This window comes from Protopterus annectens, chromosome 16.part0, assembly GCF_019279795.1.
Source record: "Protopterus annectens isolate FY-2018-M chromosome 16.part0, PAN1.0, whole genome shotgun sequence".
Classification (NCBI taxonomy): Eukaryota; Metazoa; Chordata; order Ceratodontiformes; family Protopteridae; genus Protopterus; species Protopterus annectens.
Window position 1 is genome coordinate 324,321,034 of NC_056750.1, and position 26,413 is coordinate 324,347,446.

Genomic DNA, 26,413 nt, shown 5'->3' on the forward strand with positions numbered 1-26,413 from the left:
TGTTACATATCATGTTACACATCATGTTACATATGTTACATATCATGTTACACATCATGTCACACATCATGTTACATATGTTACATATGTTACACATCATGTTACATATCATGTTACACATCATGTTACATATCATGTTACACATCATGTTACATATCATGTTACATGCCGTTTAATTTCTTATAACAATTTTATGTTATTTAATTATAATTAAAACTCTTTATTGAAGTTAACTTGTGTATGGGAAGTGCTTTGCATACAATAGAAGTACTCTAGTGAGAAGTACTTTGTACTTTTGAAGAATGAAATGAGCAATGTTTGTGCATACTTCAGATTAATTCATACGGGAAGTACTTGGAAGGGATGTGTGATCCTCTCAAGTTCTGTGGATGTTTCTTTGTCTGATATTCAATACAGTACTAAAAATACCCTTATAATTATTACAAATAATCAGTTAAACACAAACTAATGCTGTTTACATTGACATATCTGTTACATTGCGTGAAGTGTAATAGTTTCACTGCAGCTCATTCATCTACAATGCTGTAGAAATATCATATTAAACTATTACTGGGTTTATGATTTTCAATTGCTACTTGTGCTAGTCATTGCAGGAGGTGCATTTTTGGAGTATTACACCAGACTGCTAGTTATACATGTCTCATAGTACAGCAGCAGCATTTTGTTTTGGGGGGGTGTTATTATCACGTTCTAAGAGCTTATGAGTTGTTTGAGGTGCTGAACAGTGACAAGTGATGTTAGATGGGCAGGGATTGCACTTCATATTGGTGCAAATTGTCATTCAGATAACTCCATTTTGTTTTTTTAACTATATTCTAATTTAGGTTTATCTAGGGCCATTTGTACATTACAGTGGCAAGCTTGAGACTGCTGAGGAGTGCTGTAGATTGCGGGGCTGTCTGCAGCTTGTTCATATCAGTCTGGGCGTGCATTGACATTAGTCAAAGACCAATGTACGCCCATACATTATTGTGCACATTTACATATTACTACAATTCATAGAGATAAATGAAAACACATGTAAATGGGGTAACTATTTGTAATGCTGGGAGCCACAAGTCCTGAAATGCAGAGACTGAATGGCTATAAGACTGGACTTACATATAGTAACTCTGAGATGCCATTTCTTGAAATATTCCTTTTTCGCTGAGTTGAAGTAATCTCTGATCTGTTATATTTAAGTTTGTGGGGTATGGAAGGGCTTGCCCCCCCAAGCAAAAAGAAGTTTTAAAGAGAAGAGTGATTTTCTAGATTTGTTCTTCTCAGATTTTCAGTCTTTTTTTAGGGGGTGCTTTTCGAGTTCTGGCATTTCAGTAGGAGGCTGTAAATAGCCCTGAATGTATGTTGTAAAGCTGAATATTGCCATATTAATTTGCAAATACTCAAGACAGGCAGCAAACATCTTAGGAAACTGCCACATTTTATAGAAAGATAATATTTCAAAAGAATACTATAATTTAATACGAAACACTAAAAAATAAGTGGAATTAGTGACTTAAAGTTAAGAAATGTTGCTTTTATATAGATGATGTGCATATTAAACTGGCAATGAATGATTGATGGATTTTTGTGTCATTTAGAAGTGGGATTTCAGTAGAGAAGCTGTGGAAATGATAACTGATCACTGAAAATAATGATTACTCTGGTATCATTTACTGACTGTACATACATGGTATAAATGCAGTCATTTATTACTGTGTACACGTGGTATAAATGAAGTCATTTACTGACTGTACACATGTGGTATAAATGCAGTCATTTATTGGCTGTGCACACATGGTATAAATGCAGTCATTTACTGACTGTGCACACGTGCTATAAATGCAGTTATTTACTGACTGTGCACATGTGGTATAAATGCAGTCATTTACTGACTGTGCACACGTGGTGTAAATGCAGTCATTTACTGACTGTGCACACGTGGTGTAAATGCAGTCATTTACTGACTGTGCACACATGGTATAAATACAGTCATTTACTGACTGTGCACACGTGGTATAAATGCAGTCATTTAATTGAGAAGTTCTGCAGTGATAAGGATGTTAACATGCATGGGTGTTTACTGGGAGATTTTTGAGTGACAGTGATAAATAAAAAATGACAGCATTATGAACAATGGTAGAAGTAGGGGAAGGAGGTATTTTGTTATAAAACTGATTGGCTTAATGACCTGACTGCACTGCAGGTAATATAATTCAATTTTACTTGACTAATGACTAAATGTAGATGTCTGTATATAGTTATGTGGTTTATGTTAGCTAACATTTTTTATGAGGGTGGTAGCACACTTGGTCAGTGTTTTGTAGTTTAAAAGCTGATTATATAAAAAATGTTTTACTGTGTGACTATGGCCCTTTTTTACATGCAGTAATGTTAGAAAATAAGGGATTAAAGCAGAGAACGGATAACTTCAGCCATTAGGAAAATTGTGAACTCACAGCAGCCCTTAGGACATATGGGAAACTTCTGTTTGGTAAAGGGGCCCCAAAAAAGCCAAGAGGACCAAGGGCTGGAATCAAGTACCTCTTGACTTTAATACAGAGGGTGGCAGAGACTGAGCAGTATCACTGTGCAAGAAGAGGTCAAATTATATGGTAGGACATGCTAGAAGGAAGACCAAGCAGAATGCAATTTCCTCATACCACTACAGGGGAGCCTCCAACAATTATTCAGTTAACAGCAGATGAGGAATACCTTCTGTCCATCCATGGGGATGACTATGACACAGAAAATTGTGACACAGGAATAGTCATAGGTGGTGTGGACTCTGGTGTATATTACCAATGTCTGAAGTAGTGACACTTGTCTACTCATGAAAGCTGGTTTAAAATCAGTTACAAATATTTATATATAGAATTGAATGCTGACAAGGAATGATCACATTAAACATGTGACAATTAATTATTAATAAGTAGACCCTATAAATAAGTTCAGAATGTTAATGAAGGCTGTGCGTGCATGGTATGTGTCCCACTCACCCCTTTATAAGCATACAGTAGTACATGCTATTCCACCATTAATAATGTTTTCAAATCAGTTTTTACAGGGTCAGCATCTGAAACAAACAGCTCCACTATACCAATACATTTGGAGGACATCAGCAGCAGAATAGGTGATGATGATGATGATGATGATGATGGTGATGATGATGATGATGGTGATGATGATGATGATGATGATGATGGTGATGATGATGATGATGATGATGATGATGATGATGATGATGATGGTGGTGGTGATGGTGATGATGGTGATGGTGATGATGATGGTGATGATGATGATGATGATGATGATAACAATTGCTTTCATGAAGCAGCCTGAGGAAAGTGGCACAGAGTCTCCAAGTTTAACAGCAGGATCTCACACCCCACAACATGTTAGTAAGTCTACAGGAAGTGACAATGCATCACAACTTCACACACACGATGATGTTACACTCAGCCTTGGACAAGAGGAACTACCATGCACCTAAACACCAGTATCTCCAAACCCTGAGGAACACTTTCAGGATGATGACAGACTTTCAGAGGTACCTTTTTCCATAGAGGCACCTTTACAAAGGTGAGCCAGGTGCAGGATTTTGTTACAGCTACCCCAGGAAACATGGAAACCATTGGCTGCCAAACATGAAATGTTCTGTGACATTGTTAGGGTTCAGAGCACTGCCACAGAGAGTCAGCTGGAAATGGTTAGACGCCTCCAGGTTATACGGGAAGATTTCCAGTACTACATGGAAATGATAGAGTACGGAAAATGTCAAGATTGCACTGATGAGTAGTACGGTGTCACACCAAGCATCCGTGGCCACCTCCATTCAAAAATAGCTAGGAAATATCAGAGTCAAGTTCAAGTCAGTCTTGCAAGGGAAAGAGGATGGGGTATTGTCCAGACATGTGAGGGGAGATCACATGATAATACCATTGTTGCTCAAGAAAGTACTGTAAGCGGTTTAGGTGAACAAGCACAACAAATTTCATGCAGGCCATATCAGCATTCATGTACACCTAGCAGAAACTCCTATTCAAGTTCACAATCATGGTCATGCAGTTTTGTCACATCAATGTCAGCAGGATCACCTGCATCACATAGGTCACTACATTGGACCAAGTCATCCTACAGTTCTCATGGTAACCCCCTCTTCAAAATAACTTGCACCATTACCTAGCCTGTCTTTAAGAGATTTGTATGACTCATTTGATCTTGAACTACTGTGAACCACATCTGACAATTCTGTAACTTTGGACTTTCACCTTTAAATCCACTGCTGAAAGTTTAACTTGAATGGGAATAAGATAACAAAAAAAGTATTTGTTGGGGGAGGTGGTGGTGGAACCAACTTTGCAAATGTATGCATTTCATCCCTGCAAACCATCAAGGAAAGGTAGAAAAACATTCAGTGCTATATGCATTACCATTGTTACAGGTGAAAGTTACCTACAACATAAAAGTATTAATACACAAATATTTTCTGAATAAATATAATAAGAAAATTACTGATTAAAATGAGTATGCTGCCATGGAAATGAATGATGATATGTTTTATGCCTCTGAAGTCACAAGTTATTGTACATGACAACATAAAAATAATCGGATGTGCAGTACCATAGCAAACAGAATTGGAGAAGAAACTGTATAAATATAATACATAAAACGGTATAATATATTTTCATTCACTTTCAATGCATTAACTCATGAAATATTGAAATGATGAGAACACTCAGTACTTCTATACAAGTAACATTTCTAAAAGAAAAATAAATATTTTAAGATGAGAGAGAATGTCAGATGAACAGTGAAAGCAGATCATGCATCACAAAACATAGACCACAGGTATCACTGTGTGTATCAGTTAGACTCTGTGTGTTTTTTTTACAAGAAAGGAAGTTCTAACCTGAATGCCATGGTCCATAGTTCTAGACTAGATGCCATCTCTTTACCTATGCAGCCATATGCCATGCACGAGCCTGCCACATGGGGTCCCTTACTACTGCTGCCAGCTGGCCTTTAGTCCTAGTGGGGCTAGAACTGGGAGCTGCAGTGACAGAATGGGTCACTTTACCACCAGATCAGCACATGAACATATTATTCAGAATGCAGCCAGCAATAAACATCCTGCATGTACTAGCTGGGTCATACTGAAGGGCACCCCAGACTGATCCAGGTACCTGAAACAGCTCTTCAGGAGAAAGAAGACCATCTTGATGACAATATGGGCCTGGGACAGGGATGTGTCATATGTCTCCTCTGCAGCTCCACTTGAATTTCTCACTGGTATCATGAGCCATGGTTCCAGTGGATATCCAGTATCACATGAAAAAAATGAGAAAAGGTGGGGGTACAAAACAAAAAAAAATGTTTAGTATTCCGCAATACATTTTAACATAAATAACTAGTTAAATATGATAAAAAAAATTATTTTTCCACTTACCAACAAGATGACAACTGGGCATCCTACCATGCAGGAAGAGGTGCTACAGTGAGCTAGTGTGCTAGATATGGGAATCGTGTGCACTGCCAAGATGCTAGGGAAATACATTCATGATGAACCCCCGTGCATCACACATTACCTGGCAGGTGATGGAATGGTAGCCCTTCCAATTGCAGTAATGCTCACCGTGTGTACCATAAGGGACCCTAATTGCAACATGGGTGCAATCTATCACATCAAGTACCTCAGGGACATGTGCTACCCCATAAAAGGCATACATACTCCTCACTCAGTCCTGAGGTGACATCAGGAAAATACTGATCCACATGTGCCAAGAGTGCATCCAGGAACTGCTGGAGTATCCTAGAGGCAGAAGCCTGTGAGATATCCAACGTGTCTTTAGTCTAACTTTGGAAGGTCCCCATGACAAGTATAGTAAGGGCTACACATTTGTTTATTTATTTATTTTTAATTTATTTAAGTTTGATGACCAGGGAAGTCCACTGGGCCAAGAAGAGCCCATTTTCAATGGAGGCCCGGGAAGAAAAGCTCCACAATAATTGCAAGTTACAGTTCACATGTTACAAAAGGACACAGTTCATATCGCTAATTAAACATTTACAGATACGCTCCATGATATTTGCAATTGGCTTGTCACAATGTTACAAAAATGAAAAGACATAATTCAATACAGAAATTTCAACATTTACATCAAGTGAATATTTTTGTTATAAACTTAATTGTAGATTTAACATTTCAAAATATATAGCTACTAGCCATTAGTAGGTTAGGAAAATATTATGCATGGAGAGGGTAATAATATATTTGAGTGGAGAGTATAATACAATAGATATTAGAGAGAAAATTAGTTGTTAGTAGGGGAGGAATTGTTTTGGGTGAGATGAAGTAATAGCAGAGGTAGTTGGATGAGTCAGTGTAAGGTGGAATGAGGGGGGAGGGATTTAAGCTGGAGCATGGCAAGGGCATTCCCATTTGGAAAAAAGATATGAGAGTAGCTGAGATTTGAAATTTGTATGGTTAGGTAGGTTGCATAGGTGTGTGGGGAGAGAGTTCCACTGTTTAGCTAAGGAGTGGGACAGCAGTAGATGGCCAGGAGATCGTGCAGATTTGTGAACCTGAAGGAGATTTTGGTTTTTGGATCTGAGTGAGTGGTTGGGAATGTAAGGTTTTAAGAAAGTAGCGAGAGCTGGGCAGTTGGCAGGTTTAAAGATGAGTTTGTGATCAATGGTGAGTTTTAGGTAACTGAGGTAGTTAGGTAGTTCAAGCCAGTTGAGGGTGAGGAGGGAGTGGCAGTGGTGGGATGAGTTTTTTGAACTGGTTGCAAATTTGGAGATCTTGTGGTAGCAGGATTCAAGTTTGGACCAAATCCAAGACGGAGACTGGTGAAAAGAGGGGTACCATGCATAAGGGAGGGGAGTAGGAAGGTGGATGCAAGAGTTTGATGGGTAGAGGGGATTAGGAAGCGGTTGTGTCTGTAGAGGAGACCAAACTTTTGGTGGATTTTCTTGATTGTGGAGTAGATGTGGGAGTCAAATATTAGTTCTTCATCAATAATGATTCCAAGAAGCTTGGTGTTGGGAACAATTTCAATGAGGGTGCTATTTTGGCTCTGTATGGTGAATGTGGATTTGTCAATGGATTTTGTGATAGGGGAAAAAATTACTTTGGTTTTATTTGCATTTAGTGCCAGATGGTTAAACTGCATCCAGGTTTCTGTTTTGGAGAAGGCTAGTTGCATTTTTGCTAGGAGCTTGGAGGGGGAGAAGGCTGAGCAGATGATTGTTGAGTCATCTGCATATTGGATGATAGATGTGTCTGGGATGGATTGGTGAAAGTTGTTAATGAATAGGTTAAAGAGAAGAGGGCCAAAAACAGAACCTTGCGGGACACCTGTGGGTGTGAGAAGGAAGGGAGAGCTTGAAGTTTCCATTGGACAGCTGTTGGTGGTTGGACACATAGCTGGAAAACCAGGCAATGGTGGTGGGAGAGAGGTGTAGGGTGGAGAGTTGGGATATAAGTAGGGTGTGTGAGATGGTGTCAAAGGCCTTTGACAGATCTAGGAATAGTGTGGATATGAACTTGCCTGAGTCGCATTCAAGGTTTATGGTTTCAAGAAAGGAAAGAAGGGCAGTCATGGTGCTGTGGCCAGGGCGGAATCCGTGTTGGATATTGGAGAGAAAATTGTTTAGTGTTAGGTGTGCCATGAGTTGTGCTTGTATTGTTTTCTCTATTATTTTAGAAAGAGGGGAAAGGATGGCAATAGGCCTGAAGTTGGTGGTATCAGTATTTTTGCCACCTTTGTGGAGGGGGATGATGTAAGCATGGTGCAAGATAGAAGGGACGTATGATTCTTGTATGGCTCTATTTATAAGAATAGAGATGGGATAGGCAATGTTGTCTGCAGATTGTTTGAGGAAGGTGGGTAGAAGGTTGTCGGGTGCATTGCAACAGGGTTTGAGTTTGGGAAGTCTTTTTATAGTACTTGTGGGGATGGGCTTGAGGCAGAAGGATGTGGAGGAAGGTTGATGATTGGGGTGGTGGTTGGGGCAGGAGGGGGTGGTGGTGAAGTAGGGGGGGTGGCAAGGAGGCTGATAGTTTAGCTATGCAATCTATTAAGAATGAGTTGAACTGGCTGGCTGTTTCAAGGTTGGAGAGGTTGGGGTCTGGGCAGGGGTTTTCTTTGTTGCCAGGATGCAGCATGGATGAGATGGAGTCCCAGAATTTTTTGGGATTTGTTGAGTGCAAGGACTGGAGTTTGGAGTAGTGGGCTTTGCGGTCTGTAATTATTCGTTTTTTTGCAGAGTTTTGTAGTTGCTTATACTCTGGGAGGGTGTTAGGGTTTTTATGTTTTTGATATTGTTTCCATTTTTTGTCCCTTTGGTGCAAGGCTAGTTTAGTATCTTTTGATAACCATGGGCAGGGATTGGTTTTGATGCGTTTGGTTCATGGGGGAGGGGGGGCTTGTGGATTGAGAAGGGTTAGGAATGAGTGGTTAAAGTAGGAAATGGCATCATCTAGAGGAAGGGTTTTTAGAGGGGACCAGTCAGTATGCTTTAAGCATTCGGAGAAAGTTAGAGGGTTGAAAGAGGAGAGGTTGCAGGTTTGGATGTAGTGGTGTTGTTTATGCAGTGGAGATGGAAGTCAGTCGGCGAAGGCTGGTAGGTGATCACTGAGAGGATCAGGTAATGTTCCAGCTTTGGTGATAAGGTTTGAGTGAGTTGTTAGGATACAGTCAATGATGGTACCAGAGGTACCATCTTTATTTGGTCTGGTTGGAGATTGTATTAGTTGGGAGAAGTTGTACAGGTTGATTGTGTGGGACGGGGCTTCAGAGTTAATAGTATTCCAGTTTATGTTGATATCACCAAGTATATAGGTTTCATTTTTTATATTGGAGGAGAACCAGGACAGGATGTTTTCAAGAGTTTTGATATTATCACCAGGGGGAATTTAGAGGGCAGTGATACATATGGACTTGTGGTTGTTTCTTTTTAGTAACCCTATTATAATTTCAGCATTGGCAAATATTGGAGTAGGGAGTTATGGTATGGGAGGTGGGGTAGATACCTTAGTGTCCACAGGGGCAGGAAGTCTACACATTCCTGTAGTACCCCTATGGGGGGCCAAACATACCCACTAAGACCCTTATAATGTCCCTGCCAACAGTGAACCTGTCAAGGATTTCTTGAGTGTCAAAGTTATAATGAGTTATCCTTTGTTTATAGTTTTACCTTTTTGGCTGCTGAGCACAAGTGGTTTTGTCCGAGCCAAGACAAGCAACTTATACCTAGAAATTACAACATTAACAGCATGTGGCAGCATTATTGTGGACTGCAACTCTGATAAATTTGTCTTCCCTTTATACAACGTATCTGTGAACAGTGCTAACAAGCAGGAAAATTTCACTATGAATCGCAAATGGTGTAGAGAATACTTCATAAGCATGCAAGGAGTTGCATCATTACTGATTTACATGTCATTGTTATTGTTACATTTGCATAGGCTCATTTGAGGTCATCATGCATTTTGTAAATGGCTTCTGTGAATCACAGCTCATCTGCACTCATTCTCGGACATTGCAGATAGCCTAAATGCATTTGTATAAATGGCTAGGAATACAGCCCATTGTTCAATTGCTCTGCATTTGATGAAAGCTTTGCAACATGGCTGCAGTAAAAATATAGAACAACCGTTTTCATTTATTGTGTAGTACGGAGACTTATTTAAAACAATACAGCAGTAAAATGCCTAACAGTATTGTGAAAAAATAGTTTATATATATCACTACTGTTGCAACACATTCTGCATTATTGAATTATATTTAATTTATACAAAGAATATAATGCTACTTTTCCAATACTTTATTAAATATTTAATTCAAAAAGACAAAACTAGCCACATTGGGGAAAAAAAGTTAATGTATTCAGGAAAACCATTCCTGCTCATGCAGTTATATTATTCCAGTACAGGAAAGATTTTTAATGAGGCGCTCGTTAATACAGTAACATTATTGCACTTCCTGTAATGGAAAACACATATTTTACTTTTCTTACTGATTGCAGTAAGAATATAGTGTCAGTATTTTCTTTCATTGTGTGGTACACAGTTCTGTTTGAATAATTATCGTTGGGAAACACATTAAAAGTAATATGTAAACAAAATTAAATAAGGCAATACTTTTGCTGTTCAGCCAGCTTTATGGTATTTCACTGAGTTTACAGAAAGCATACAGGGCTGCTTTTCTAATATACTGTACAACATTTAATTTTATTGAAGTGTAACACTGACAAAATAAAAGTACTCAAGGAAAGCATTTCTACTAAAACATTCATACCTTTCCATCAGAGACATTATAGTATTTTCTTATTGCATTTCCAGTACTGTCAATACCTCCAGTGCAGAATTATCACTTTCAAAGGACAAGAACAAGGCATGGACAGGTAGGAGCTTATTCACATTCAGAAGGAAGTGCTTCTGTAAATGTGGGAGGAAACGTATACTAACAATGTTTCTGACAATAACACAACAACAAGCAGCAATGGCACCACTGAAAGAAGGGAGTAAACAATTTTGAAAGCATTGTCAAAAAATTTAAAGCATCTTATGAATGATGTCTCAAGAGGTGCTTGAGAACCATTGATAAAACAGTGTGTGGAATTACAGCACAGATTCACTTACTACATGCAGTTTTGGAAGACTAATGAAAATGTATGCTGTATTATAATAAAATGAATTCAGTACAATGAATACTGATAGCAGACCTTAATGTATGCCAAGAAAAAATAATAATCCTCTTTCAGCAACTTCCTGTCTATATGGTCATTCCACCTCACCTGCAACACCAGAAACTCAGTAGATTGGTAAGAGCCGAGTACCAAAATCCAAAAACAATTACGATAAACAAAGCAAAAAGTGGTAGCAAGTCAATTTCTCTCACAGTAGCCTCCTTCCTTTACAAATGTAACTACTGCTACTTCCACCTGTACAATCCCACAACCCTTTTAGCTACACCTTCTACATCTGGCTTCTCTACATCCCACATTCAGCCCACACTCATGCCACCCACATACACTGTCATGCCTTTTCATGCTGCATGACTGACGGATTCCGAAAAAACCTGCAGTTGACTATTCATGAACATACTGTCTTTTACAGTTGTATTCCTAATACTAATTATTTTCCTCTGTGTATTTATTTTTCATTTGTTATCCAAGTAAGTTAACCAGTCCAAGGACCCAGACACCACACATATTTAATACAGTCTACATACATAAAATATAAATCAAATATCTAAGAAAATACAATCCAATTAATTGCTGTTAATGCAACATGAATTTGCCACAATCTACATATGTAAGCTACAAAATCTACAGATCAGACATCTATGAAAGTAAGAAAACTACAGTACTATAAAATTATGTTATAGATAACTATAATTGGAGACTTCATACACAAACGACGCAGTGTACAGTAAGAGGGCCTAACCTGTGGTGTTTGTATATTTGGAACTTAAATTCACTGAGACTGTGATAGCTAGAAATCTCTTAACTGATTTAGTTTTCCTTTCAAAAGCACTGTTGCTGAGTATGTTATCACTGCTAGATGTCATAAAATAGTCCTATGTTAATTTTGGAAAGAGAGATTACTATTGTATGCGTGGAACCAAATTAGTGCTAGTAGTCTAAATGCATACAATTTTTTACTGGAATAGTTGAAAAGCTAACCAAAGTAAATCTGAAGTGCTGAATCCTTTAAGTATAATAGTAGGGCATTACAAACCTGTATGGAGTTGCAAAGCCAGTGTACGTTCCTATTTTCTATTGATTATAGCAATTCAGATATCACAATAGGCATAACTGATATTGGCTGGTAGAATTTCAGAACTAGTTCTCATTATAATTCATACTACACCTTACGAGTCATAAAACCCCCTCAGTAATATGCAATTTTTATTCATACACGTGATTATTCTACAAAGTGGTAATACACTTGTAGTGATAATACATCTGCAACTAACTCATTAAATGTTATCATGTTTCTTATATACTTTTATCAGAAACTATTCAAATTCATATAGCTTATGCTTTCTATTATGAAACACTGTACGGACAATTCCTTTACTTATGATATGACGACCACTGCACAAAATGTGCATATTTTTTACAATTCATAAATTGTTACATTATATACTACCTGATCCAGTTACTAACACAAAAATGAAGAATGAAAGCATAAATCAAAATTGTTACACAAGCTTGTGTGTGTGTGTGTGTGTGTGTGTGTGTGTGTGTGTGTGTGTGTGTGTGTGTGTGTGTGTGTGTGTGTTAATAGATGCATGTGTGCATGTATTTATATATATTGTATGTGTTAATGCATACGTGGGTATGTATTTATATATTGTGTGAGTATTTTTAAAACTTGACATGCAGAAATCCCAACACATACTATGTTGAAACTGGTGCATCAACACAAAACATACCAGACACTCACTAGATCAAAAAAATGATCAGAAAAGGAATCAAATAATCTCTTTTTTCATTCAGTTAAAAAAAAAACAGATTGCAGACTTTCAGACATAATTTAAATAAACAACCAAATGCTTCAGAAAGATATTTATTATGAATACACTCTCTCTCTAGTACCTCGGCGACTAGCCTTCAAGGAGTTATACACAAAACAGACAACTGCATCTCATATAATACAAAAACCCTAAAACAATTAACTAATTAACCAGTCAATACTACAATCAATCTAAATCAGATACTTCCAATTTAAATCAGAATTCAATCCAAAAGGCAGCAATGTATTGAATTTCAGAATAAAAACAGATTATTTGTACCACTTTGAAAACTACTACATACTACAAGATGATTTCCATACTCATTTTAAAACAATCTGTATTACGTCTTTGTTACTATACAGTACCATGCAAAATATCATCCATGCACATCATGAGTCATCAACAGATGCATGACAATTTACTTATATATTTTATACTTCTTGTTGTAGAGATATGTCTCTTAATACTCCATTTCCAAACTTAAACATTCCTTCCTTTCATGTTGAAAAAGAACAGAACTAAATTTTACAAGTATAACCATCTTGTTTATTGTTGCTTCTATATGACGTCTTTTCCACATATGTAAGAATCTCAATTACATGTTATTGCTAGTTAATATGTATTTGAGATTCTTAAATACATATTATTGATACAGTAGTTAACCTTTACCTTGATTTCTTCTCACAACTATATAGAGTCCCTCCCACCTATCCCTTTACCATTGAGGATAAGTATCATTACAAGACCCATCTGTTTCAATCCCTCAGAAAACTTTATAAGTTACAGACTTACTATTCTTTCTACCCACAGGTACTCACATTACACACTGCAAGTACTTCTTCCATCTATGTCTGCAGCTTTCCACATGTCCTTTCATTTTTGCACAGTTTAATATCTCATGTATTTCTTTCTCGGGTCTGTCTTTCCATTATTGTACCATTGCGGGACATGGCAACTTCCATTTAAATGTTATACACTTTGTGCCACCAGTATAAGAAAGTAAATAATGGGTTTCTGTTCCCACTAGTCAAACTGTCACAAGTGGACAGTTTACATAATACTATTTCTTTTGTCAGTTTCCATTCTGAACCCCATTCAGCCAGTAACAATTTTTTCTATTCCCCTCAAGTATTCTGTTATTTATCCCCATAAGTCAGCTTCACCGTTCTTATAAAACCAACATAATGCAGATGAACATTCAGTTACTTTCCCTGAGAACTGTTATTTCTGCACATCTCATGCTTAGCCAGCAAGATTATCTTTTTCTTCCTACTGAACTGTATTTCCCTGAAATTGAATGCAAACATCAAAACACAAGTCTGACTCTATATTTTCAGGCCTATTATTCTACTTTAATGTACTATAGTGAACTTACTAAGAATAAAGTGAAAATCTTCAGTCTAACAACTCCCCCTGTGGTCCCTGATGAAAGTTTACAGGGACCTTCTTTTGTAGTTACCTCATATCTGTATTACTAACTATTGTAATCTGGTTTAAATATACAGGCTTCATGCCACCTCACTCATAATCTGCAGATGTATCCTGATAGATAGTGATGTCCTTTATAGTCTCAACGGTGCTATTAGCTAATACCTCCAGCAATTTGGATAATTTACATAATTTCAAAATAGCTTTAACAGCTCCATATGCAGAAATATACCTGCTCCAGTGATTACCCCATTACCTAGATCCATAGTCTTTAGAGTATTTAAGTCTAAGTTGTGATCCATGTGTGTAATGTATCTAAAATCTGCACATTATTCTGAAAATCAGTGCCTTTTAATTCTGTGGTTTCTAAAACTGATTAGGCCAGGTAATTCTTTCAACCCTGCTGTTCCAGAAACAGCATGAAAAAAATGCCATACACATCCTCAATTTGTCTCTTTGAGTCTCGAGTCAAGTTATGCAGAGTATGAACTGTTAATCCTGCCTATTTTCCCCCTATTGCTGTATGCTGTAATGGTAAAATTACACGGACTACTGTCCATGTTTTCTGCCTTATGAACGGGTGCCTTATTGTACCATGATGTAGCAAATGAAACCTTTCCCTGTTGTCCATAGATTTAAATTTTCAAACATTGTACTGTTTAGTCCATTTCCTTTTTCATTATATAGCCTACCAAGCATGATGGCTATTTTCTGAAGACTAACTGAAATCGGTACTAGAGGGATACCTTTATAACTAGCCTTGAAGCATAATTACCATATACTGAATTAACCTGAGTCTGTAAATTTTCAGCTAGATTTGTTAATAATTCTATTTTTTTTTTTTCTATTTCTATGTGCTGCAATAGATGTCTGCCTTTTAAATTTGTGTCTTAAATATTCTGCAAATATTTATGTACTGTAATAGTTTACTAAAACATATGCTTTCTGTATTCCAGATCTATACCTTTGCATACTCTGTGTCCTCTTAACTTTCTGTTTAGTGTACAATAATTATGTAAAGTGCACTGTAATCTGTACATTAATTATATTAAACTTGTCCTGTTATGCCTAGACTATAGTAAATAACTATTACTATCTATTCTTTATATAACTTGCTTTAATAAGCCTGTTACAAATCATGTTTCTTCTCACCCATTTCTAACTCACCATCTGTTTTTTTTCTGCTCCTCATACTGCAGTACAAATCTGGTTTGGTATCTCCAACATGTGTCAGTCCGTCCACCAAAACTCTTACCATATCTTTCACTTTTATCGCACCTGCTATTACTTTACCACTACCTGTAACATTAGATGCTGGCTTACCCAGCTCAATTTATTACTCTAAAGTAAGTACCTTAATAGACTAAGGTATCTGAAAAAGTCGTTATTATGCAACCCATACTTATGCATACATTTTTTATATGTTTTCAACCCCTGTGCTCCATAAAAATGACAACCTCTTCTAAGGCCTTTACATTTTGATTTCTTCCAGTTGTCTTGCAAAGCCTGGTTCTTTTGCCTCATGAATTCTTCCAATTGGAGAAAGGTTCATAAGTGTAGGTCTCTAATCACTTACGCAGCTCTTCAGTTCCCTACTACATAAGGTTAACCAGAAGACAAAAAAGCACAGACTGGTCTGCTAGCATGGACTTAGGTCACAAAGAAAGGAATTAATAGTGGTAAAGTTTGAAGAAGTCCACATTTCCTAATGCCTACCTCTGTAATTTTTCATACTTGTTCTACAATATTTCTTCTTCAAAATTTAGAAATAATAAGAGAAAGAAGGCATGTGTAAAACCAGAATATGCTAAAGGTATGACTGTACCTCTTTGTTTTGCAGTCTCATAATCGGCTTTGCAGACCAGTCTGCTGTCTTCCATGAGGTAAAACTCATCCCCTGTGGCCAGTTGCCTTTTACACACAATACAAGCAAAACAGTGGAGATGATAGACAAAGTCCTGCGCCCTCCGGACCACCTGGGTTGGGGGGATGCCTTGTTGACAAGCAGCACATTTTGTTCCAAATCTTCTGCAAAATGAAAAAGAAAAAAGGACAGTAGCACATTATTGTATCCTCTCTGCACAATACCTTACACTTACTGATGAACCAAAGATGATCTGAGCAGTAGTACATTTTAACTTTATAAGTCTTCTGAGATCTCTTTAATAGCCTTCACTTTTCAGCAGTACCTGTTACTCAGCTTCTCACTTTACAGTTTGGTAAAGGTAAGTATAAAACAACAAGTCAGACACTTAGACCTACCATGCATATGAGGATTACACAGAATGACAGTGACACATAGGTTCATAGGTTCATAGGTGTGTACTAGGCTAATGGCCCTGGAGCCTTTACAAGCCTAGCCCATAGGATTATCCTGGCATCGTGCCACCCGACCTTAGTTTCCAGTGCCTCTGTTGAGTAGAACCACTGGAGTGATCCCCGGGATGAATGTTCTATTTCCCATCTACTCATCAAGATTTCTCTTGAAGAGGGCCAGTGAAGTGCTCTGTTTGACATGTATGGGAAGTCTATTCCATACCATGGGCAGTCTCTGAGTTATGAAACTGTCCCTCCAGCACATTTTGTTGATTGTGGTAATGAAGTTGAGGTCTCTGGAGCGTGTGGTGCAGAGGGATTGGGATTTCTTTAGATGTAGCATTTCTAACAGAGCTGAATCAGACATGGCTTTGTAAGTCAAGCAGAGATTGCCTCTAAGTAGACGATATGAGACAGAGAATAGTTGGAGTTTTTGAGTCTGTCTATATAGGACAAGTGCTTGAGACCTAGGATCCTCTTTGTGAGATACTTTTGCAGCCTCTCCAGTTGTTGCAAGTGTCTAGTGAGGTACATTCCAAATGGGGCATTGTACTTGATGATTGACCTAATGAGGGAAGAGAAGAGAAAGACAATGACCTCTTTCTTCCTGGATGCAAAACCCTTAATAATGAGATGTGCCACATAGAGGGACTTTCTGACCACAGTGGCAGTGTGGTGGTCAAAAGGGAGGTTGCTGTCAACCTGTGTTCCCAGATCTCTTATAATGCCTTCTGTGTTCAGTGGAGTACCATCAATGTGGTAGTTCATGGGAACTGTTTTTTTTCCAAAGGGGATGATGACACAATTTTTGGCATTGAGCTTAAGGCCATGGTTCTGACACCAGTCGTTGGTCTCAGTGATGCCTTCCTGTAGGATGTCAACATCACTCGGGGAGTTAATAATGGTTCCCAACTTGCAATCGTCTGCAAACTTTATCAGCCAGAGTCCCTTTGTGTTTGCCTGGACTTCTGCGAAGTAGATACCAAACAGGAGAGTACCCAGGACCGATTCCTGTGGGACTTCACTCGTGACTGGTAGGTAGTCTGACTTGGAGTCAGCTACTTTCACACTGTGGGTTCTATCTGTGAGCCAGTTTGCAACCCAACTAGTGATATAGGGGTTTATGCCTAGCTTAGTGAGTTTTTCTATGATTCCTGAGTGGGGAATGGTATCAAAGGCCTTGGTCAGATCAAGGTAGGCTGTATGAACCACCTTGCCTTCATGCACAGCTCTGGTGACTGACTCAAAGAAGTCGACCGAGTAAATGTCTACAGTGGTAAAATAGCACAACAGTAGCATTAACCTGGAGAAACAGAATGTATAGTTTAAAAATTATACTGAAAGTTCCTGATTAAAAAGAATACTTTCCAAGTGCACATAATAAGTTACCTTTTACACATACCGTTCGACAAGGCCAGATTCATTCACCGAGAGCGAGAAGCGAGGAGGCAGGGAAAAAAGCAAACCTCTCAGTGCAAGAAATCTGGACAAAGCAAAAAATAACAGGGACAAACGCTCAAAAATATAATCAGATTTTAAATATTTATTCAATAAACGTATGGAGAGTTGCTTTCTAGAATAACAGATTTTACATTAGGATATATTTTCTGAAGGGTATGAAGTCTAAAGCTCAGATGTCTGTTATTATTTAGTATTATCTAGTGACTTCAATCCTCAATGATTTGGCAGAAAACTACAAAGTTTATGAGGAACAGACCACAAAATAAGAGGCAAAAATCTGGACATTTTGCATAAAGGATAAAGCTATATTGGAGTAACGATAAAATCCTCTGAAATGTATAATCCTTTGCATTTCTTATGTAGCAGAGATAGATAGACAGATAGATCGGCAGACACAGAATATAGTCAAGTTTGCGGTGGTGGTGCTGCGGTAGCGCTCTCGCCTGACAGTAAGACGTTGTCCCGTTCGATTCTCAGCTAAAGCGTCTTCTGTCTGGAGACATGCGTGAATAGGCGTGCCTTCGTTGAAGGTTGTGCGTCAGGGCTGGCAACTCAGCGCATAAAAATCTACTGTCAATCATTAGTGGACCGGAGTTCTGCTGTGGCGACCCCTAACCAGGAAAAGCCGAAAGACACAACAACTCTGCTAATCCACTGTCTGCATATGCATTCGTGTATTTATAAGACTGACAAGGTAATTGTCTTGATTTGTTCGAGGTCTGGGGTGCGTGTGTTTCTGTTCAATCCCCACCACTAAAAGGCATACAATCCCCCACCCTTCTTTTGGTCCACGTTAAAAAAATGCGCTTCCAATAAAACTAAATGCAGATGCTTCTAAACTTATAGTTAAAACTTACTGGGCACCTTACCTCATTAAAAAGCTCTTCAATAAATTTAAATGTAATTACTCAGAATCACATAAATAAATGAATCTACACCCTTATTAGTTTACACTCCTCTTAACCCTGCCGCTGTTCCACTGCTGATTTCATAACCATCTTTTTACATTATTCCTCCCACATGATCCTTCTAGCAATCCATGCTCCCCTACCCTTTCCCACCACTGAGCTTGCATACACTATATTTGCTATTAGCTGACTTCACTTCGTGTTATCTGCTTGTTTTTTAGCTCTAGAATGTCATTAGGTCAGTCCTTAATATGTTGTTTTGCAATGTTTAAATAGCGTTTGATTACTTCTGCGAATAAGAAATACGAAATATCCTGGGCACACCTGAAGATGGTCCTCCTGGATCAATGATCGGTTAACAAATTGTAATTAATAAATACATACATACATACATAAATACATACATTGTTCATAGTGCGCAAAGTCACAAAGAAAAATAGAAGGGGAAATGCGCTTCTTGTAATACCGTTTGTATCAAGCAAAAAATGTGAAATTAGACCGATGTTCTTTACTCTTTTGGGATCTCATTTAAAATCTGTGTTATGTAAATGTCGGCAAAAAGAAAGAGAGAGAGGGAGAGAGAGAAAGAAAGAAAGAAAATTAGATTTTTAAAGGTTTAGAAAATAATAAAATGTGTAACAATTTTGAGAAAGCGTTTCTATACATGCAGAAAAGTCTTTAATAGTATTCACTAAAGAAAGTGATGGAGAACGAACACAGTTAATATTACAATTTCTGTTATAATCATTATAGCCCCGGGAATGGCTGCAGGCAATAGAAGACGCACAACTTTAGCTGACAGTCCAGATATGACAAATTATTCTATTTATTTCCCTCTGTAGAAATGAAATCATATGTAATGGTTTAACTTTGTTATTGTTATTATTTTATGTTATCGTGTTTGTTAACAATTTCTAAATTAACAAAAGTAAAATGGTAATATGATTATCGTATTAAGAATGATGGCCTTCTAATAACATGGAGGCTAGAACCATTTCCACCAGAATCGGGATGGGATAAAGTGTGTTTTCACATTAAGCTCCAACAGCAATCATATAATTTATAAAACTGTCAACAGAGCATCATTTTCCCAGTTACTTATTTACTTGTCACATTTGTTAAACTGGTAGGTAGGTTTAATCAATAATTCTATAAATATCATTCTCTGCTAAAATTGTAAATTATTAAGTCTTGTTACCTCTTAAGAAAACATACTTCTCAACCTTTTACCGTAAGAAATCTGGATAAAACCAAAAATAATGGTGGGACAAAGGCTTGGAAAGTTGCTATAATAAAAGGTGTTGTGTTAACATGCATTAACTGATGGATAGGAACTCTGAAATCAAATGTGTGTTGTTATTTAGTGACTTCATTCCTCAGTGATCTGCCACAAAACCACAGAACAAACCAAAATACGAGGCAAAAATCTGGACTTTCTGCGAAAACGTGGACAGTTGCGAGGTATGCCTCCTGAACTTACAGTATGGCCTTTAACTGGACCTCTCAATTGTCTCTATTTTGGAAGAATATTCATATGTTCAGATCTGTCTATCAGAAGCAAAATAATGATGATGATGATAATAATAATGATAATAATAATAATAATAATAATAGGCCTTATGTGGTCAAATTTTGCAATACCATTCGTTAAAGTCTACAAATTTTACACTGCGTCTTTGATAACGTGCTTGGATTTGTTCCATCATTTTGGCACGACGAGTTTTTTAAACGTGTTTCCGAGTAGTACCCACATTCCTACTGGAAGCAGGAAAAGTTATGTGCTATCTGATATTCTTATTTTATGATAATTAGATGCCCATGTTTTTGGCTGGATGCACCTACTTTTCAACAGCACTTGTTCCTATTTTTAAAGTGTGCAGGTTGAGGACTACGTGTTTACATGCAAAACCTATACAGCACGCTAGTTAAAAACATCTGACTGAGCCCATACAGCTGAATTAAAAGACAAACTAGTTTATTACTTTCCCTCTTAGGTAAACTAAGCAGGTGAGTTACTTAGAATCACTTAAGTATAACCCCAAATCACTTTAAGTGTACCCCTTATGAGTGAGAGAGAGAGGGCGCGCGCGTGCGTGTGTGTTGCTTCAGGTGTGATGGGGATTGACTTGTGTCTATAAACCTAAAACCACGAAATAAGAGACGATTGTGCCACCAAACACAAATAACAAGCTCAAAACCTAACCTTGGCATCATAGTGATATCAATAAAGGACCTGGTTTTAATTGGACAAGTCACTTTCCTGCTGCTTTACTTGTTACCAAGATTTTGAGAGTGTTTGTAAACCTGCCTGACATTTATTGCTGCATAAGATTACTTTGTTTCCGTTCCACATCTTCATACTGTTTGGCTTTATTATAAGTTGTTTAGTCAGTTGAAAACAATTTAGCATAAGGCCAGAAGTTCACTGTTAAATTAACACCTAAATTGCAAGTAAACATGTTGTGATGTCAAACTTGTGTATCATACTTGTAAACTTACTTGAAGAAGTCATCCTTGCAGTAGACACTCTCCCCACGGCTGAAGCACTTTTCTGCCAGCTGAGTGTGACAGTCACTGCACTTGAGACATTTGCTGTGCCAGTGCCTATCTAGGACCTTCAGAATGAACCTATCAACGATGTGCTGGTTACAGCCTGCGCACACAGGTATTTCTGGAAAGCAATAAAACAAGTGCATAATTAGCGGGACTGTTTTCCGGACTACTCTTGAAATAACAACGTTAATTTTAAGGCAGACCACTAGTCATAATCAACATTTCATGAAACGTCAACATTAACAACGTATATATAGTCAACACATTTAACATATATAAACGGTGTATTACAAGTACAACTGGAGTCAGATAAACTGCCAGTCTAGTATTATGCGTGTGTGGAGGGGTCCCTTTTCATTTCCACACCTTAGCTATATAACACATTTAATTAATTTTCAATATGCAAAATTAGCCCTTCAGTTTGCATTATATGTATTTTAATTTAATCACTACTGCCATATTGTTGAGACAAAACACAAAATAGAACTGTTCAACACTGTCTCTGTTCCAGGGCATACCTCTCAGCCTCTTAGAGCAAGAAATCTGGACAAAGCTATAAATAAAAGTGGGACAAAGGCCCAAAAAAATAGGGACAAGTTTTAAATATTGCCCTTGCAAAGTTATAATAACAGATTTTGCATTCGCATGAATTTTCTGAAGAGTATGAAGTCTGAAATTAAAATGTCGTTATTTTCTAACTTCAGTCTTTAAAGATTTGCCTCTAATTTGCCAGAAAAACACAATTTTATGAAAAACGGACCAAAAATATGACGCAAAATCTATACAGTTGAGAGGTATATTCCAGATGAGAGGTATATTCCAGGGCAAGGACTGACTTCATCGTAAACTAGGGAATAGTGTTTAATGACTGTTTGAAAGTCACAAAAATATTCCCAGAAATTATTATGGACTTAAGGGAACAACATTGGTTGTATATTTTCTCTGTTTTACCACGACTACAAATTCCTACTTTACTTTCATTAAATTCGGTTTTAACAGTAATATGAATTCAGCTTAAGCATTAGGCAAGATCAAATAATAAAGCAGAAAGTTTGTTGCTATTATGACATACTACGAAAAGTGAGACTCCCTTTTTCAACAGTTCTTTCTTATGTAGCAATCATGGTTTATCTCTCAGTTGTCTCTGGTTTTATTTAAGAAATCTACCTGACACATAAACAAAATGCTCTATGAATAAAACAGTATATACTTTATCACACGGCGACGGAGTACGTTTTTTTATTCGCTTTCTCAAATAATGTTGAAGGAGTGTCGCTTGTTTACCTCTCAATAATCTCTGGTTTTAATTCAGAAATCATCTTATCTCATAAAACAGTATTCTTGGAAAAAAACAAATCTAGATTAGTCATTAATGTCGGAGTTTGTCGGCAAATAAATGCATTTCTTTACTTGTCATATTATTCTTTGCACTTGTTCAACAATTTGAACCAGTTTTCATGATATGGTTGAGCGCTTCTTTTATGCGGTGCTGGTATCCATATTATTATTATTATTACTATTATTATTATTATTTAAGGACTGCCCCATACTCATGCAGTGAAATGGTCACTGCAAACAACAACAAGCAAGTTACATCTCAACTGTCCAAATTTCCACAGACTGTCCAGATTTTTGCCAAATAGATTTGGTCTCTTCCTCATATATATTGTGGGGCTTTTTTCTGGCAAATCACTGAGGATTAAAGTAATTAAATAATGACATACATTTGAGTTTCTGGCGTCAGAAGATGCATATAAATTTTGTTATTCTAACAATTTTCTAATTTTACAAGAGCATTTTAATGTGCTCTATTCTGGGACCTTTGCGCCCCCCCCCCCCCCCCCCATTATTTTAAACTTTGTACAGATTTCTTGCAATATGAGTTTGAGGGGTATGCAAGAAGCACCGCCGCAGACAAGCCCTTCTATCGACTATTTAACCACTAAATTCATTGCTTTTATCCAGTAGCATATTATGAAATCGGGGGAGATCTCATCCGAAAGTAGTATCGTTTATCTAAAGGTATTATCTACCATACTTATGAAAAAGACGACACTGGGTAGGTATCCAGTTACTCACCTGTCTTAAAATACCTTAAGGCCGACTAAGATAATTCTCTCTCTCTTTACCTGTTTCTAGTCACTGCAGTCCTTTGTTAGAAATGTTATTGCTATATTTTATATTTTAAAAGGAAATTGTTTAGTTTTAAAAGATATTTCGATTGCTATGCTTTGCATTCATTCACAGGAAACACAGGGTACCACAGAAATTTGCACTGCAACGGCAAATCCCAGACAGGGGGCAAAACATATATAAATCCTCCATTTGGTGACTGCGGATGAAATTAAGGTCAAATTTGTGCAAATACAACCTTTAGAACACCTTGCATGAATGGCGACTTGTTTAGTAACCTAAAGCTGCAGCAAAGTGGTGACATTTCAAGTTTTAAAAGACAGTGCCAATCATTTTAAAACACAACTTACATAATAATAATAATAATAATAATAATAATAATAAAGCTAAGGAATGATAGGGACATAAGAAGTAAAACGTATGGCCTCCACGCAGCGCAGGGCATCTGTACACCAAGAAATGAATGGGAGAAGGAGAACAGTATTGTTTTGCACGTGTAGCTATTGTGCACCATACACAAGGTACAGGATGTAAAACAAATAATATGGTTTTCTTAAAACATGCTGCATTAAATATGTGTACGTTCAGCATTTAAAATAAGACAAGTCTGTGAGATACAGTTTATGACTGACGTTTAGTAGATCGCGATACACAATTGCATTGTAATACTCGCAATGTAAGCAGTTTCAGTGGAGTACAGTCCAATTTCAAAGCCATACCTAGTGGTACTTGCTACACTAGATTTATTATTTGAAAACATTGATGTTAAATTGTACAGCCAGTTCAAATTAGATGCACTGATTTTGATTTGCATCAACGCAGTTTGAGTATCCCATCACAATTATTTTATGGCCAAGACAACGTTAGGCAATCTAAAGCAGAAATGTATACAGACAGATGCATGGATGCATGCATGCATAAATGCTCAGCATCAACGTGAAATAATATTGTGATGATTATACGCCAGTATGGACCTCTTCATACTTGTCTGACAATTTAATTGCAATTTTGTCGATGAGCACTATGGTATAACGTCAGGTCACACTGAATGACACTCATATAAAATCTCAATATTCAGAATGCAAAGTGTTCCAACATAGCATTATCAGACAGAAAATGTCCATCTGTAATGTTTTTATCCATTTGTTTTATATATATATATATATATATATATATATATATATATATATATATATATATATATATATATATATATAAAGCACACATAAAGAAACTTGCCTGCTAAAGTGAGACTCCACGGTTGACATCCCATAGTCTTAATCACTGTTTCCAGAAGAAAACCAGCTCAAGGATAAAGCATTCACCATGTCTTTGAGTCTGATCGAGAACTTAGATCTTAAAAGAAGTGGAGCATTTTCTGTTGCTTATCTCGTGGCCTAATAATATGACGCAAGCAACCATATTCAGTTAAAATTAACCATTCCTCCTTTGTGCTTCGGGTACGGGTAAATTGGCCATCCTCTAAATTGCTCATAGGATGGTGCTGCGTCCCGCAATAGACTGGCGTCCAGTGCTGGTTCTCTGCCTTATATCTGTAGCTTGCTTGTTTAGGATTGGGGCCCACTTCCCAGCTGCCCGAGAGAAAATAAACCGAGTATCCAAAAAAGAATGAATAAAGGAAATGTTCAGATGCTATTAGCCCCTCGCAATTATGTATAGCATTGGACTGCAGTGCAAGGTGACCTTTCGGACATTCAAAAGAATCCCTCAAAAGTACATCGGCGTTGACAAGCGCCCCCGCGCGCGCGCACACACACACACACACACATACACACACACACACACCTTTACTCCAGGAATGGATGGCGTTATTTTGATTTTAGACCACCCCTTATAAAATGTAAAAGCATTTTAACTCGTTTTGTGCCTCAAACTCTTTACCAGCGTTTTGTAAGGTTCGCAGCTTCCATCACTTCATTAAGCTAAGTATTAAACAGAATATGTACCTATTAACCATATGGTACAAGTAATTACTTATATGATCTCAAGCAGTCGCATCAACAAAGCAAAGCAGAAAAAAACAAACATATTAAGGAATCTTGTTTAAACTATTACTGAAATGTAATAAAAGTATACAGTTAAATCTTTCACTTTCACAGCTTCCCAATAAAAGGTTAAGAGTTGAAGTGTCATAGAGCTACATCTGTATAACTATGCCCAACTACTGCTCTCTAACTATGCGAGCTATCGCGCGCGTGTTTAGACAGAATGAGATGAGATGTGTGCGCGTGTGTACTGATATATATCGACATTATCGATAGCTAGATAGATAGGTAAAGTCCATGCTGTACCCACAAAATCTTATATATCTGTCCCAATCACCCGACCTTTAAAAATAGAAACATCTCTTAAAACGTTGCTCCTTCTAAGGAAGTAATACGTGTGTGCATCATTTTAAAGGATATCTCTGAAACAATTAGATTACAAAGTTTTAGTTTAGCAAAAGCACTTTCTGAAAACAAGCAAGGTACATACTACTGGAAATCATTCATTTAAATATATGTAGATATTCAATAGCCCGCAGAAGCAAGCCATTGTGCTTCTAAATAAAGCTAAGAAAAATGTATCCAGAGTACAAACAGTATGCCTGGTTACACCCTTCATGGCTGTGGATAACTTGTACGTCCCCAAAACGATGGTGCAAAAGGCTGAAAAAAAGAATGTGTTTGTGTTTTGCGACCTTGTGAACTTGGAGTTGTGAAGTTCTGAGTAGCGACCTCCCAAGGTTTAAGATGCTTTAAGAACAATTAATTACTTGTATATTACACGAGGCCCGATTTTTCATAGTAACGCCTAAATGCAGGTGTTGATGAATGGATTTTTATCTTTATTCTTTTTTCCCTTATACATTAGTCCATCGCAGACGGTAGGTAAAGCGATTGCATTTTTTTCAGTACTAATAAAACCATTGCTTGCTGAAATTTCTTGTGTTGGAATGATACAGCTGACAAAACAAGCTCTGGATAAATATATTAAAAGCGGTCGTTGTACGGATATGTAAGCGACTCTACAAGAAGATGACTTCCTGTGTGTGGATGCCTGCATAGACTCTTCCTTGATTTT

General features: G+C 37.4%; 1 protein-coding gene across 3 annotated transcripts in view; it reads right to left on the bottom strand.

Annotated features, from left to right (window-relative positions):
- LOC122790285 (LIM/homeobox protein Lhx3) overlaps positions 1–26,413 on the bottom strand; it is a 1,376,718-nt gene that overhangs the window by 23,266 nt on the left and 1,327,039 nt on the right. For all 3 annotated transcript variants that reach the window (XM_044057789.1, XM_044057788.1, XM_044057790.1), the window contains 2 exons: positions 21,143–21,314; positions 15,784–15,986 (listed from right to left, as the gene is read on the bottom strand). In XM_044057789.1, the coding sequence (XP_043913724.1) occupies positions 15,784–15,986; positions 21,143–21,314 (375 nt within the window). The remainder of the gene's footprint in view (positions 1–15,783; positions 15,987–21,142; positions 21,315–26,413) is intronic.